The sequence below is a fragment of the Notolabrus celidotus genome, chromosome 1 (assembly GCF_009762535.1).
Source record: "Notolabrus celidotus isolate fNotCel1 chromosome 1, fNotCel1.pri, whole genome shotgun sequence".
Lineage (NCBI taxonomy): Eukaryota > Metazoa > Chordata > Actinopteri > Labriformes > Labridae > Notolabrus > Notolabrus celidotus.
Window position 1 is genome coordinate 36,689,929 of NC_048272.1, and position 16,516 is coordinate 36,706,444.

General features: G+C 40.3%; 1 protein-coding gene across 2 annotated transcripts in view; it reads left to right on the forward strand.

Moving 5' to 3' along the window:
- Positions 1-16,516, forward strand: part of epha8 (eph receptor A8) — a 130,289-nt gene that overhangs the window by 94,012 nt on the left and 19,761 nt on the right. Inside the window, exons 8-12 of one of the 2 annotated variants that reach the window (XM_034698217.1) lie at positions 4,346-4,470; positions 8,751-8,913; positions 13,000-13,132; positions 15,432-15,499; positions 15,820-15,945. In XM_034698217.1, coding sequence (XP_034554108.1) covers positions 4,346-4,470; positions 8,751-8,913; positions 13,000-13,132; positions 15,432-15,499; positions 15,820-15,945 — 615 coding nt within the window. The remainder of the gene's footprint in view (positions 1-4,345; positions 4,471-8,750; positions 8,914-12,999; positions 13,133-15,431; positions 15,500-15,819; positions 15,946-16,516) is intronic. The other variant, XM_034698222.1, reaches the window with a different exon arrangement.

The following is a 16,516-nucleotide window of genomic DNA, read 5'->3' on the forward strand; positions in this document are numbered from 1 at the left end:
ATGAGATTTAAAGAATGATACCAAAGATGTATCATTTACACAGGTGGTCATATCTCGTTATATTTAAATCGGAAAAACTTGATTATTTGGGAGTTTTTTTCTAATGTTTAAAATTTACAACACACTTTGTTTTATTCAGTGTGCATTTTTTTTATCATTAGTGCCAATTAAATTATTTTGTTTATAAAAACATGATTTGATCTAGAAAGTCTTTTTCTAAAAATGAGTCTTTAATCTGAGATAGTTCCCAAAATAATTTGCAAAAACAGTATAGTACTCTGCAAGAGGCGTTAACTTTAACTTTAAGGAAAAGGCTCAGAAATTGACTCTTAAATGTTTCATGAGCTGAAGTATCACCTCTTACATTTTCTTTTCTGATGAACATGATATCAGTAAAGCAAGACACATATTTAGAAAACAGTTCAAGAAAGTGTAAAATTATTAATCAGACTCTTTATGATTCTAACTGAGAATAATCTGTTTGTTTTTATGCCTTTTATTCATTTGTGCATTAACAACTCTAAAATCTTTGCACAGTGTCTACTAGTTAAAGCAGCATTTTTGGAAGCTTTGTTTGGAATGACATAATGAATGGGGTCTGTTATAATGATGATACTACAGACACATCACACCTGAATGTGCAGCTGCCCCTGACTAAATTGAGCTCTGTCGTGAGTTTAGAGTTCTGCTTGTTTTGCTTCACTCTCATGATTATTTTCAGACACAGCAGGCAGCTATTCTCAGGGAAAAGTAGCACCAACCGTCTTGTCTGGTTCACCTCCCACTGTTGGTGGGCTGCTCCTTTAATTTAACGAAAGTGATGTTCAAAAGTCCTTGTATAAACATGAGACAGAGTCAACACAAGGGACTTATTTTGTTCTTGTATACATTTGCTGAAATGACAATATATAAGTGAGGTGTTTATATCAAAAGCAGGGAAAATGTTCTCTTCATACCTGTTTGCAAATTTCCCTCCACTGTTCTTACCGTGTTACTTTGCTGTCCAGGATTCAGATCTGACCTTGAACCCTTAAAAATCAACCTGTACCAAATGATCTTTGAAGAACTCAGGATTGATTTTGCCCTCAGGAATATCGGTGACTGACTTAAAGAAACCTCATTTCAACTCTGAGAGCAGCAGTGGCCCTTCCTCCTCACACATTGTTAGCTTTTTCTCTTACTGTCAAATTTAGCAAAGGTGTCAAAATCTGAAACTTTGAAAGAAATGTGCTGCCTCCATGAATTTATCTGCTGATAATGAAAAACAGGTTGGAGCACGAATGCTTTGTTTCCGTAACGATCTGCTGGAGAAGTTGTGATTGTCAGCAAACAGAATGTGTGTCCAACTCTGAGCTTTTTTCACTTCATACAGACTCTGAAAATACAACATTACTAACTTTATCTGCAGAGGGAACCGACACTGGTAGTTTGTCTTTATGAAGTGGTACATGCAGCTAAATATAAAATGTTTTAACTGAAGCCGGAAAAAGTGTGTAACTCTGATTAGGACTGATTTCACTCCTGTTGTGGCCTGCCATCACATTCAGTAGCACCTCAAGTGATCATCACATAAACTGTTTACAGAGTATAAAGAGTAGGCTGGGAGTTAAGATTCTGCACATCGCTCCGTGAATCCCTCACAAAGGGTTTCATTAGAGAAAGTCAGAGTGCTTTTTTATAAGTCTACTCCATAGGTAACTGACATTCCTGTGGATTCATAAAGTCATTAAAATAATGATTTTAATGACATTGTTTATTCTAATTAACTGGCCAGGTTTTAAGGGGGATCGGGGGTCAAAGGTCACAGTAAGTTTGACTTCTTTTATGTGTGACTATGACACAAATTCACACAAACATCTACTATAATATAATTTTGAATTTGTTGCATTTATTTTGCCAAAAGGTCAAAGGTCATCTTCACTCTGGAGTTGTAATACGTGTTCTAGACATTTTTCTGTCAAATTATTTTGAGCATGATAACTTCAGAACTACAGTGGCTGAGAAGTGCAATGCAACTTTACAAAGGGTGAAACACTTTAACAAAGTTGGAGACAAATTTACATTTAAGGAAACAAATTTAGAAAATCAAAAACACCTTTCCAAGCAGTGAGGAATGGTAAAGGCGATGGAACATTTTTACCAGTCCTGAAACAAATTTATAAACAACAGATTCTGATGGAAAAGGAATGAACCAAATACAGGAAGTGATCCGACAGTGATGGAGTGAGTGGTTTGTTTTGGTGAAAAGAAACGGACTATGCTGCCGATCACAGGTCATTCTGATGTGTTCAAAATAAAAGCCAAACGAGATTTAAAAAATTGCAATAATTCTGGATATTTTCAATCAGAAATAATGAACAAATCTTTGTTTCCACTGACTCATTATAGTTCAGACTAATAGTGGACAACCTCATAATGTAATCCAGCCAATCGAAGCTTGATCTGATTTGTAATTTTAAAAAATCTGTCATTTGAAATTGGAAAATTTGCGATGGTTCTGGATATTTTCAAAGTGAGATTAGGAACAAAAGAGTAATTTTAAACAGACTAATAGTGGAACACTATTCAGTGGAAACTAAGATTTTGTTCATAATCTCACTTTGAATTTATTTTCAGAACCATTGTCCACATTTTCAATGGTTTTCATTTTGAAATTTCTAATCAGATATCTGTGATTTGCAGGAACATATTTTTAGGTGTTTTCTTATCAGTCTGAATCTAAATATTTCAGTGGAAACTGGGTTGTTAGTGTCAAATATGTATTAATTGCACATGTTATTATTACAGATGTCATTTATTTTGAAAATCCATAAACCACTCACTTGATCATGTCCGGATCACTTCCTGTATTTGGTACATTCCCTTTCCTGCAGAATCTGCTGTTTGTAAATTTGTTTCTGGCAAAAAATGTCAGTCTCTTTAAAAGTGTTTCTGATTTTGTGAATGTTTTCTTAAATGTTCATTTGTTTTGCTCTTGGTAAAAGTGTTTAATGTCATTTTGTTTTATAAAATTTCAAAACGGTTTCCAAAATGTAAATTTGTCTCTAACTTTGTAAAAGTGTTTCATCCTTTGTAAAGTGTCATTGCACTTCCCAGCCACCAAACAAAGCAGCTGAAAGTAATATTTTCAAGTTTGTCACTGCTGTCTGCTTGTATTTAAGGAGGAACCCATCAGGGTTAAGGATCAGATCTATGTCTAAGCATACCTGGGTGGATTTGAGGTACACCTGGTGGATTTTTATCTAGCCATCCTTTTAAGTGAACAATGCCATCTGTGATTTAATAGTGAACTATCTCCACTCTCTCTCTCAAACAGGTTCGACTGATAATCACATGCTTGATGGCAAAATATGAAATAGGAGGGACTAGTAAGAGAGAGAGCGAGGGGGAGTCAAAAAGACAAAGAGGGAGATGAAGAGATGGAGAGAGACAGAGAGAGTTTTCAAGCACATTTTAAATCCTTTAGTGGTTTGTTGTCAAAGATGTTGAATGTTGGTTTTGATCAGGACAAAAAGCACACTATGCCAAAGACAGTCCAGGGGCAGCGGTCTCAGTCTCTACAGTGCATGCTGCCACAGTGTTGGGAGGAGGAGAGTACGCCGCATGCTTAAAGAGGAAGTAAAACAATTTCTGAGCTGGCCTTGCATCCAGTGGATCTGAGGTTTTTAATATTGAGTGATCTTAAAAATACCTTTTGTGGGAGATTATTCTACAACAGAGTGCTGAGCTCAAAAAGCAGACTGATTTTTTTTTACTTTCAGCTTCAACTTCTATTTTGTGACTATTTTCCATCTTTTTATTTCTGATGTTTAACATTTTCTTGTGTTTTCATGCTGCTGTAGTTTGCACTCAGTCGGACTGAAGAGGCTGTCCTGTAGAAAATAACAGCATTGACTTATTGTGTTGTTGGTTATGTATGTTATTACTTACATGTGTTGATGCCATGAAAACCTCTGAAAAGTCTTTGAGGAAGTTATTCTTAATAACCTTTATCCTCACATAACCATTTTTAAGCCTAACTGTGATCACATATGAACCAAAGTGCTGCCTAATCTGGATTGAACCTAACAAAATGCTGTCTGGCTGATTGAGGCTAGATTCGTCTGGGATAAAACTACATGATATCTCATCCGTCAGAATGATGTAAACTCAAGAAAGACATAATGAGATCAGCACCAACAGATGTATCTGTCTATAACACCTTAGTGTTCAATAAATCACATCATGACTCAGTGTATCTCATCAGATCCAGCAGCGTTTGACGGCTTCACCTTTTTATATTTAGAGCTCATTCACAGAGACACGTTGAGCTGAAAAAGCAGTAATCCCTCCTGTTTCTGTGCAGCCCCCTCTGAGGTGTTAACCATCCGCCCGGAGAACACCAGTCAGAACAGCGTGTCCCTGATGTGGCAAGAACCCCAACAACCCAACGGAGTGATTCTGGAGTACGACGTCAAGTATTACGAGAAGGTACTGAACCGTCTTCTTCATCTGCAGCATTCAAGGACTTCACTTACACAGCAGCAATCCTCACAACAACTTACTTATTCCTGGGTTTGTCAACACATTCAGTTTATTTTCTCCGAACAGCTTACAGGAAACGACTCTGGCAGCTTTGAGAGAAAAGTGACACAGTCTCAGCTCTACCTGAGAGTATTGTATTCAAAAGGCTGGCACTAAGCGGAGATGAGATATTGTAAATGCAGAGCAGTGGTGGTTGGATCGACTCTGGATAACTTAATCCAGGAAAAAGATCCTGCTGGCAGCTCAGCTAATTGAAGGGAAATGGGGGTCGAGAGGGGGAGAGCAATGAGGAGGATGAGACGGTTCAGATTCCAACTTAGCAAAAGTGACAGTGACAGCCAGCGGCTGGCGAGTGAATAAGCCTTGTGATGAGCTAATTGCTGTGAGTGTGTGTGTGAACATGCACATGGAGTTGTATGTGTGTGTGTGGTGATAGAAATCAGCTAATTGCGGAGGAAGCAGCCCGGGAACAGGCAGTCTCATAGCCCAACAAGCAGGATGGTGCTGAAGGATTAGCTCTTCTCTCGCACTGGTGTCTTAATCTGGCCTTGCTCCGGGGGAGAGACGTCTGTGGGGGATTTCAAGTGGACAAGTCAGCAATGTGCTTTCCTAAGGTTTCTCTGCTACTGTACTAAACAGCCATGAGTCACCGCAGCAACAGCAGCAGCAGCAGCAGCACACCAGCTAAGGTTGATAATGAGGACAAAAAAAGGCTCTTATTTCTGCACCTAGCACTTCTTCATAATTAGGCTCTTATCCTTCTAAGGACACATGAATGATTCACTTATTCTACTGTTTGTATGCACCTTGCACTTCTCTTTATTACTGAACTTACTTTACCTCCACATGTAGAGAAAAGGCTGTTTGCAAAGACTCTGCAGCAGGCAGATAAAAGAAAGGAAGATGATAATGATAATGAGGAAACTTTGCTTTAATCAAAAAAGAAGTTTCCTTAAAAACAACACAAGCATCCCCTTTTTTATCTTGCACGGAGTTTCAGACATTTAGAAACCCCATGCATGATAGATAGGTTTAATAAGCTGCATAATTGACTCAGGAACAATTGATGATTGATTAAATGAAGCTATTATCTATCAGAAACATGAGAATGCGACAAACACTCCTCAAAGTATCTGTCATCTTTACAGCTGATAGAAGCAGATCAAAAGTTATCTGAGGCGGTTACCTGCCAATTATGTTTGAGTGACGGGCAAACTTTATTCATTTATGATAATTTAGGATCCTGCATGATCTTCTCTTTCCTCCTTGTTTGATGTTTTTCAAAGAACCCCTGAGACACTTGGCACCGCATCGTCTTTAAACTGGCTTATAAGAATGAATCCAACTCTCTAAGTGTTTATCAGATGTGTTGTTGTACTATGTTGTAGTAAAAGTACAAACACACAGTGAAGTGATGGCAAAATTAATCCACTGTTACTGTAGTGTGGATTATGTTCAGGAAGCTGCTTCGTGTAAACCCCATAAATTCAAACATAGTAGACTCACAGCAGCTCTGTGAGGTTATTTTAAAGCACAAGCTGCTAAAAACTTCATCAAAACTAGAGGACACGTTGAATCAGGGTTTTATTTATTTATTTAGCTATTTCAGTGACTAATAAGTTTAAATCTGGATTAGTGAAGAGAGGGAGCTCCTTTCTTAAAGCGTGGATAAGCGTGGATACATTAAGTCACCACAATCTACATGAGCGAAAGACATTGAGAGAACATGTGTAATATGGGTAATTAAACATGGAAATGTACAATGAGACATGTTTGAGAAAGAAAGTACAAACATACAAAACACACACACACACACACACACAAACACAAAACACAGTTCAAAGGTCTTTTAAATGCCCATACATCGACAGCATTTTTGTGCACTGATTTTCTTAATCATTATCCTCCTGCATGTAGCAATGCCTCAGCTTTTGTCTGATCTTTAGAAATCATAAGATATTTAAAATGCAGCGGAACAAAACCGAACCCTTTATTCATCTACAATGACAAAAGTGTGATTTTTTTTAATATCTTTTGACTTTTACTGACATTAAAATGTTCCTTAAATACACCCTGGAGCTCTTAATATTCACTTCACCCCAAACTAAATATATCTTCTAAACGTAAAACTGTGTTCACATCGTCAGAGGTGCAGCTAAATTGAGAACTTAAAGGTACAGTCTGTAGAAATGGGAATATTCAGTTGGATTCTACTGTTAGGAAGCTACGGTGCCCTTTGAGGACAAATAGCACCCGTGAGGTCTGATTTGAGTGATCCTCAATTTGCCAAAAACGTCCATCAATAAAAATAATTTTGCACAGACTAAAAACTACTTTCTTCTTCTTCTTCTTCTTCTTCTTCTTCTTCTTCTTCTTCTTCTTCTTCTTCTTCTTCTTCTTCTTCTTCTTCTTCTTCCGAACGGTGCATTTTGTGGAGCCACTCACGTTCCATGCTACGGTAGAAACATGGCAGTTCAAGATAGCGGCCTCCATGAAAGGGGACCCACTCCTTTGTAGATATAAGAGTCTCATTTAAAGTTAACAAAAAACATGCAATTGTCATACCCAGGTGAGTTAACACTCACTTAAACATACCTATTAATATTATTTCCCAATTCTGTTCCCAAGCTAAAGGCTGCTAAACAGTACACACTACACCTTTGAATGTGCTGTCTGTCTGTACTGTATCTGAAGTAAGTTTCTACCTTGATCATGTTAAACTACATGTGTCATCAAAGAGCTGCTTTGTGGTGTGCTGTGATTTGGTCTGACATTTCTTTGGGTGGTCTTAAAGCCTGAGAGCAGTTGTCCTGCACCAGACTAAGTGAGCTGGCAACCCTGAACATATCCAGGAGACACACTCTGTCCTGAATGAACTCTATTGAAACATCAAGTTCGTCCTATCGTCAATCACAAGACACACATCTTCAAACGGTCCTGCTTATTGGTGAAATACACCCATAGGAATAGTGTGTAAGGGTAAACATAGATGTGTTTAATACCATTATTAAATTCACACTAGCAATATGTTTAAGTGTATTATAAATGGTTTCCGTACCTTAAAGCCTCTATCAATCATTTTGAAGTTAAAATGTGAAACAGGATTGTAATGTGAAAGTGTTTCCAGTAGTTAAAATCTGTAAAGAATCGCCCCCCTCAGTTTTATGTGGCTTTAAAGGGAGTTTAATTTCATTGCTAGGCTGTCCTTCCACAACTTCACTATTTCAGTTCACTCTAAATGTTTTCATAATTCATTTTTAAACCACTGCCGGCAGCTGTTTCTTCTGTAAAAGGTATAAAAAAAACGTCTCCACAGTACCTGCCCTGCACAGAGCAGCAGACAGACACAGTTAGCAAGAAAACATAGTGGAGCATTAAGCTGCTAAAGAGACAAACATTTCACTCAGTTACCGTCTGAAGCAGCGTAAAGAGAGGAAACATTAGACTTTAATAGACCAGGTAGACAGAAACACACTGCACAGTGATTGAGGGTGACTATGGTTATAAACTCTTTCAGGATCTGAGTAGGGACACGATATCTTGTTTGGAGCTGAGTGTTTACATCTATAAACATCTCTTTTTCCAATAATATACCCCTAAACTGACAAATTATACCATAGTTATAACAGAATGAGAATGAAACCTGACCTCAAGTGTCATATTCTGTCAGTGTGTAGGTTTTAATGTCGAAATAATTGATCCACTCATACCTTGAGACTTCCTGCAACCTCCTAATTGACCTCTAGACTAATACTTTTGATGAACTTTAAAATAAATGATGGCATGCTGTGTTAGGTTATGTAATCAATCTTTATCTGTATAACACCAAATCACAACAAATGTTATCCTCAGACTCTTTCCAAACAGAGCAGGTATAGACCGTACCCTATGAGATACAGGATATCTTTGTTTGGACCCCTCGAGTCTTAATCTTTATATTTGGATGTGTTAAAAGCTAGTGAAGAAGTTCACAATAAAAAATTAAGAAGGAGAATGTGTCCATTTGGTTTGAACAACCAGTTTCTGCTGTACCAAGTGGCAAGATTGGGGCAGGTTTAAATTATTTAACCAATAAACTTAACCACAATGTATTTAGTTCACACTATATGTAAATAAATCTATAAATCTATATTACATCAAACTTAAACTTGTGGGGAGACAGAGCTCATGAACTGACCAGGATGTACTTTTTTTTTACACTTTACATCTCTCTCATTCTCTTACAGGACAATGAGGAGCAAAGTTACTCCACTCTGAAGTCTAGAAATACCAGTGTCCGGGTGTCAGGGCTGAAGCCGGGCACCAAGTACATCTTCCAGATCCGAGCCAGAACGTCAGCCGGCTGTGGACGCTTCAGCCAGAACGTGGAGATCCAGACTGGAAAAGCAGGTGTGTGAGAGTAAACAGAAAGAAACAGCAGCATAGACCTCCCGCCTGCCCTGAGTCATGGGACACACTTAGCTGTTATATGTGGTCTAAACACTGGAGAAAGTCCAGAGAGAGAACAGGTTGTTGTGTTAACAGGGAGATTTCCAGAGCCATGCCAGGCTGCACGGCATGGTCAAGGAATAAAGAGTCCTGGGTGTTAGTGAGGCTGATGACCGCCTGAGTCCATCCCTCTGTTCCATTGATCTGCACTTTGTTAGAGGGTCACCCCTGTCAGCACGACTGCAGCCTATCCCAGCTTCAAACAGCTGTACATAGCACCAGGGTTGGGTAGAAGTCTTCCTGGGTCCTTCCACCTGAGGCAAGTACAGCACTGAAAGTTAGGAATAACTAAAAAAGCCTTTTATTGGAACATTTTTCTCTCTTAATAGGGGATTTGGCAGATAGCGTGCAGAGCGGACTCTATGTCTGCAAAGCTGAACCCCCCGCCCGGTTGGAGTCCCAGCGCTGTTTCATTGACTAATAGTCTCCCTTCATTCTGCTGCTCACTGGACCCCGACTCTGCTCCTCTTGATACTGATTCATTTTCAGACTGGAAACAAGCGGACTGCACAAATCCCACTAGACGACATGCTGACTAATCAATAAGTCCTAAAGTTTGTGAAGAAATGGTTTGGGTTTCACTGTGTCTGTTACCCACAGCAAACACAGCTAGAGTTAGTCCTGAAAGGTTACTGTTTCAGAGTGAAGTGTAACCTGATAATCAGCCTGTGAGCTAACCATACTAGCAGTGATGAAATCTGTGTCCCTCAGTTTGGTCCTTAATCAAAAATCAGAACTATCAGGTGGCTCGAGTTCTTTAGGGTGATGAAATGGACTGATTTAAATGATCTCCTGACTTTTTTCTTTTTCATCAGGAGCCCAAAGACTTCACTTATCATGTGAAACTTTTCTGTATCTACAAGTTGAATATCCTTCATGCATAAACCTAGCGAGTGTTTCCTTATCATGTCAGTGATGTTGAGTCTTCTCTCCAGTGCCAGCAAAAGGTCAAATTTTTGTCCAAATACCTGAGACATTCTCATTAGCCTCAGTTATATTTAATTTATTTTAATTAGCTAATCTATATTAGCATGCCCAGGAGCAGACTCAGACAGGTAAAGTGCCAAAAAGGCTTTATGCAAAAGGACTGGAAGGGGTAGTGAAGGGGTGGCTGGTGGGGGTCCAAGGCTGGGGAGTGAGGGACTGCTCTGGGTAAGTGGTTGGCCGGCAGGCTTGGTAGGTGGCATTTAGGCTGATTAAACTGGAGGTCCTGGAGACAACAAAAACAGGTGTGAGTCACGATGGCATGCAGGCAAACATTTAAAGTATTAAAGGCAGGCGAATGGACTGAGCTGGACTTGTGGCCTAAACAAATCTAAATAGCACAACGACACAGCAAAGACAAGTGCTGTTTTCGAAGCCGCCTACTATACTAGCAGTACTTACTGATGTGGCTTAAATTCAGTATGTAGTATGTGAACAAGGAAGAACAGTGTGGGGACTGCAGATCCAGGACATGTGAGCAGAGTGAAGACAGAGGGCAACAAAGAAAGGGAGAACAAAAGCACACCAAGCTCTCCACATTCACACTAAATCTCTCACTCACAGGCAAACAGATGTCACAGAGTACAGACTGTGACATTAAACCAAAATGTGATCACTGTAAAGATAATACCTAACAAACATCAGAGATTTCTGTAACTTTGACAAACAACCCGAGCACAAGCTTCTGTCTCTTCCAAACTGCCGTGTCAGTGGCAGTAGTTGGCAGCGAATACTATGTCTGGTATGGGAACTCTGCCAAGGTCTAAAGCTCTGATTTGCTGTGTGGTGTGTTTTGAAGAGAAAAAAATGTGCACCAATTTTGAGAAGCACACAAAGATGTTCATTGTCACATGATCCTGTTTTCACCTGAACACTTGGGGCCCGATCTACTAAAGGTTTGCGTGTATAAAAACAGGTGCAAACTTGATAGCGCGCGCAAAGCTGACGTACAAACCGGGTGTACCGAGGATTGCGTCTGTCAAATGTGCAAAATAGTACTCGCAAATCATTTAGCGTGTTTGCCTTCATGAATATGCAGAATACATGTAGATCATCAGAACGCGCAAAATACTTGGAGGAGGAGATTCAAATGTAATCATTTAGCACACGCAATGTGATCTATCAAACCTGAAGCAGATAGCGCACGCTGTATTTGCATCTATATTTAGCACGTTTGAAAGGCAGGTGCAAACTGGCACAGCGTTACGCACACATGGCTGCGGTCACTGTAAAGCTCATCATACCATCGCTTTACAACATGCCCGCAAAAGCTGGGCTTACAAGCATTACTACATTTTTTAGTCAATCAAACCAAGAGAACAAACAAATAATAATAATAATAAAACAACACAAATTCAAAGCAGTTCAGCACCACGGATAGCGACCGCATCATTCTGACACCCACTTTAACTTTTTCTATAATGAGAGCACAGTAGGCCAATGTATCAACAGCTATAAAGTTTATTAAAATTGGCACAGCCCACATGTTCACATACAAACAAAAAATCAATATGAAGTACTTGGCCTACTCACCACTGTTTGGACGAGCCTTAAGCTCCGCAGACTTGTCCACAATGCACTGTATGTCCATTTTCTTTGATCTGTCATTCTCACTAAATAACATGACATGTCCACTCAGTCTATTCTGTCCCATCGTGGTCATCAAGGGGTTTTTAGTTAGTTTTAACTTGGAGAATGAGCGCTCGCTGAGCTGTGCCAGGCAGCTCTGCGTAACTCCTCATCTCGTGCTTGCAGCAATGTGTTGGGGTGAATTGACTCAAACATGTTCCCAGTTCCATTTAAGCTGGTGAATCTTTGGGACAGTTGCTGAATGATGATATCAGGCATTGAAAACGTTCACCCGAAAGTTGCTCCCTGGGACAGTGAGGCGCTGTCTTCATCCAAGTGACGCCTAACTTTTCGAGAGCAAGAGTGGCAGACTTAGCCTCATCAAATCGCTCTCTAAACTCCATCAAAACACTGATTGCGTTTTGGAGTAGAGTAGATGCGTTTATTTCATTGGTAGATCTTCTGTTTTTTCTCACATCATTCACCTTTTCACAGATGGCCTCCCAAATTGCGTTTCTAACGCTGAGATGTCTCTGCTGGAGTTCACCGATGTGTTTATTTCCCTCCTCCACAAAGATCTCCAACTCCATGTCTTCAAACTTCATTTATCGCTTAAGGCCACTCTGTTCTCTCAAACTCTCCATGGTGACAGCCGATAGCACACGCAAAATCAGTTTGTCTCTGGTGTCGCTCATGTTAGTGAAAGTTAATAACCGTTTTGACCAATCGGAATCAAGCATCTTACACAGCTGGAAGATCAGTAAGAAAGCCTCATTTAACCCTTGAATGAGATTCCAAACTTTTGACTGGTGGGGGGGGGGGGGGGGGTGGGGGGGGGGGGGGGGGGGGGGGGGGGGGGGGGGGCGTCGATCAATCAGGGTTATAGACAAACCAAAGCTGTTCTGTGACACACAAGGAGCAGAGGTGATCCTAGAAAATGCTTCATAAAAACATATAAGTAATGTGTCAATTAAGGATCCCCCTTCAAGAACCATAATCTCTATATGAGCAATATATCTGCCGAGCTTAACTCTTATTAAGATAACTATAATACAGTTTTTTACCATATTGTAAACTGACAGTGTGTTGCAGTTTGTCATTAGATGTGCCTGTAATATTAAGCCTAAAGCATAAAATGATGTTCCTTCACTCTCAAATCTGGGACAGCATTAAATAGATGACAGCTTCAGCTAAATATTTCCTATCTCTAATGCCATGGACAACTTTTAAAGTCCTAACAGGAGGTAATTAAAAGAAATACAGAACTCTTTAATGAAGCTCCAAATTCTTGTTTATCTTGTTTGAGCAGGAACCCTCTACCTGCTGCCTGTGTTTGCCAGAATGTGTCAGCATGTGTGTCAGTGTAAACTGCATCGCCCCGACTGCTGGTGGCACCTTTTCACCAATTAACTATCTTTTTATTTGTCTTTCCAGCTCCTCTGCGCTACAACACCATGTCCATAATCTGGATCTGCATGGCCCTGGTGTCTGCTCTGATCACCTTTCTGGCCATCATCATCTGCAGGAAACGGCAAGGCTACACTCTACCACACTACCCATCGCTGCTGTGTGTGGAACACTTTCTTACACTACTCTACCGTATCTCTCTTGTGTAATGTTGCTTGTGATCAAAGCCCCGTGTGCACTGTATTTCTCCCTGCTTCTCCCACATGTGGTATTGCCTGCGAGTGAAATGAAAGTAGGATGTAATCTGAAACAGGCTTTAAAGGAAAAACTGAAAATCTTCTTGAGAAACGGGGAAGGATCTCATTTAAGCTCGTCTTTTCAGAAGCTAAGACACCATTAGTCCTCCTTGTTATGATGAAAAGTTCAAAATGTCTGAGCGCACAAATATTCTTCATGCTTTTCTATCAGCAATAAGAAATATGAGCAGAGGGAAATTTTGAAAGCAAATGCTTCATCATCTCCTCCACCCTTCAAGTCTTCTTGCTGTCTTATTTAGCTAATTTCCCAGCTCGTAATTTCCACCTCATATTGAAGTTAATTATGTTGACTCATGTCCAGTAGCTCGCAAGCCAAATGTTCCTACTTATCCCATCAGCCCCCCTTCCTCCCTTTTGATGTCTTCAGCTAATATCTCCCTCGCACTGCGCAGAATAATTAATTTCATCGCTCTTAATTAATTCATACTTCAATGCATTTGTGTTTTTTCTGTTCCATTCTGTTTGGGGAGAAGAAAAAAAACCCATTGAAGGATTAAAAATGTTATCCAGGCAAAATCATGTTTTCATCACTGCAGTGTATTAAATGATTCAAAGATGGAGGATCAAAAAACACGAGTAATCGGCTGATAACTGACTCACTGATAACAGATTGGAAAACACCCACACGTCCTAGTGACAGGGACCACCGGGGGAAGTTGTACACATAAAATTTAAAGTGATGTCTTTGCTTTGCTGATACACTGGCACAGATGCTAGCCTATTAGTCCACCGTTCAAAATAAAAAGGCCTCAGACAGTCAGATGTTTCATCCTGTCATTAAAGATCCTCAGAGCCGTTTTCCCCTTTTACACCTCTCTCCTACAGTACATGGAGGAAACAGAGTATTTGAAGTGCAACAAAACAGGAAAAAGAGTACCAGAGTTGAGTAGCACTAAAAGTAGGCAATAAATTGAAAGTAGCTGTTGCGCATCGAGCTCATAGACTGTATAAATAATGGGCTTAGTATCCGTGACGTCACCCATCTGTTCCTGAAGCGCTGTTTTGAGGCCAATCGTCGGCGGGAGCCATATTGAAGTGAGTGTGACGTAAAGAGGCGGGCTTTGAGCCTCCTAGCCAACAGCTACTGTGTTTCTGCCTGTCAATCAAAATCTTCGAGATCGAGAAATGAGCTATCCAGTAGCGATGGGCAAATTAAGCTTCATGAATGTTTTCTTGTGTTTGTTGAGCCCTCTAGATGGCGCTCTCTGTTCAACAAAGGGTTGAAAGCACACTGAATTGCCATTCGTTGAGCCTTTGTTTTTAAACCAAGAGCACCATCTAGAGGAGTTCAAAAAAACAACTACTGGTTCATTAAGCTCAATTCGCCCATCACTACTATTCAGACTACACTCGTTTTTTGTACCAGGCTGTAAACATGTTTATTTCTGCTGTAAAGATCACCTTTTTTCAATTGGTGTGTATGTGGTTTCCGGTACTTCCGGTAGACAGCCTCAAGCAGATCCTCGATGAACTGCTGTTTTTAACACTTCCGCATTGGCCTCATATTTTTAGACCGGAGGTTGCCGCTTGTCCGAGCTACCACCATGTAGTCATCTTCTTACAACGTGTGCAAAGGTCGTGATCCTGCAGCAGCACTTCCTCCTGTAGATAATCTTGTAGCTACATTAGCTACATATTGCAATGGAGCTTCCACAGCACAGTCCACATCCAGCAATGCTAGCAGGGGAGACATTTTGTGTGCACACAGGACTGCTAGAGGTCGGCAAGATCAGAAACACATTGGCCAAAGGCTGCAGATTCATGAGGGGCAAGAGACAGGCGGCCTCTGTTTAATCTGTGTGTGCCCTGTCTCTCCTGAGACGTGTTTAAAGTGTCATGAAAGTGGTTGTTTATTTTTTAACCTAAGGTATGGACTAAATGAAACACTTCTTGACCTCTCTCCCCTCTGCCTTGTTACCACCGTGAACCTCATTAAAAGGGGGAACAGGTTGTTCTTTATAAATAACTAAGCGTCTCTAAGTGATGAATAGCTCTGCTAAAGTTAATAATTCATAATGAACAGTTATTGATTTATTAATTATGAGCTGTGGTTAGAGTTTGATTGTACAAATGTTTCACGGTTGTCCTGTATTCATCCCACTGTATGTTGTGTGTGTGTTTGTGTGTGTGTGGTTTGTGCAGACACTGTGGCTACAGCAAAGCGTTCCAGGACTCTGACGAGGAGAAGATGCATTACCAGAACGGTCACGGTATGTTTGGCCCATTCCTGAATTATTACCAGTAATAGATTAGATCACATTCCTCGCAAAGAGGTTGCATTTTCATCCCCATGTAATAAAGTTCATCCTTAGAGCAAACAATTTTCATCACGCGCTGAGTGATTACAGGAGCACACAGGCTTTATTCCTCGCATGCTGTTTATTCTCTCCCTCTCTCTGTCTGCTCCTTTCTGCAAGTCATTTCTTCCCTTTCATCAACTTTTCCCTCCACACACACCAGTGACAGGGGCTCAGATGCGATGTTGCTCATTCTCTGATATGTGACCAAATGCTAATGTTGTTTATCTTAGTGTCATTCCCCGACGCGAGGTTCTATATCGACCCGCACACATACGAGGACCCCTGCCAGGCGGTGCACGAGTTTGCCCGAGAAATTGAAGCTTCCAGGATCAAAATAGAGAAAATCATTGGTTCAGGTAAAACCATGAACTCACACAAATACAGCACACACACACACACTCACACACACGGAGTCAGAATCATTGGCTGAGCTAACTTAAAATCATTGGCCAGTGTAAAGGCTGTGGTGTGCAGCAGAGAAGAGGATGGCAGAGCGGAATCAGAGCGTTGCGTGGGGCTGTCAATCAAAGCTTTTCAGACGAGGAGGGAATACTAACACTGTGTCAGCTCCACAATACACTGTGCTAGTTATAAATCCTGCAGACACACACTTTAATGGAAAGTAAAATAACAGCAATCACACGAAAAAAGTTATTCCACGGTAGAGATAAGGAATAATGACAAAGCAGACAATGGATGATTTTGCTTGTATTTTCAAACTAAAACAGACGCCTGTATGTGGACTTGTTTCTCATCATGTGTTCTCAGTACTACCAGACCTTAAAATACAGCAGGAATGTCTAACATGTCAGCAACTGGAGATGTATAACTAACAAATGTTACATGCTATATACATACTACTCACATGTTGTTTTATGTATTTACAATTGTTGGTCAATTGCCTTGATTTTTGTAATATTAATAGTA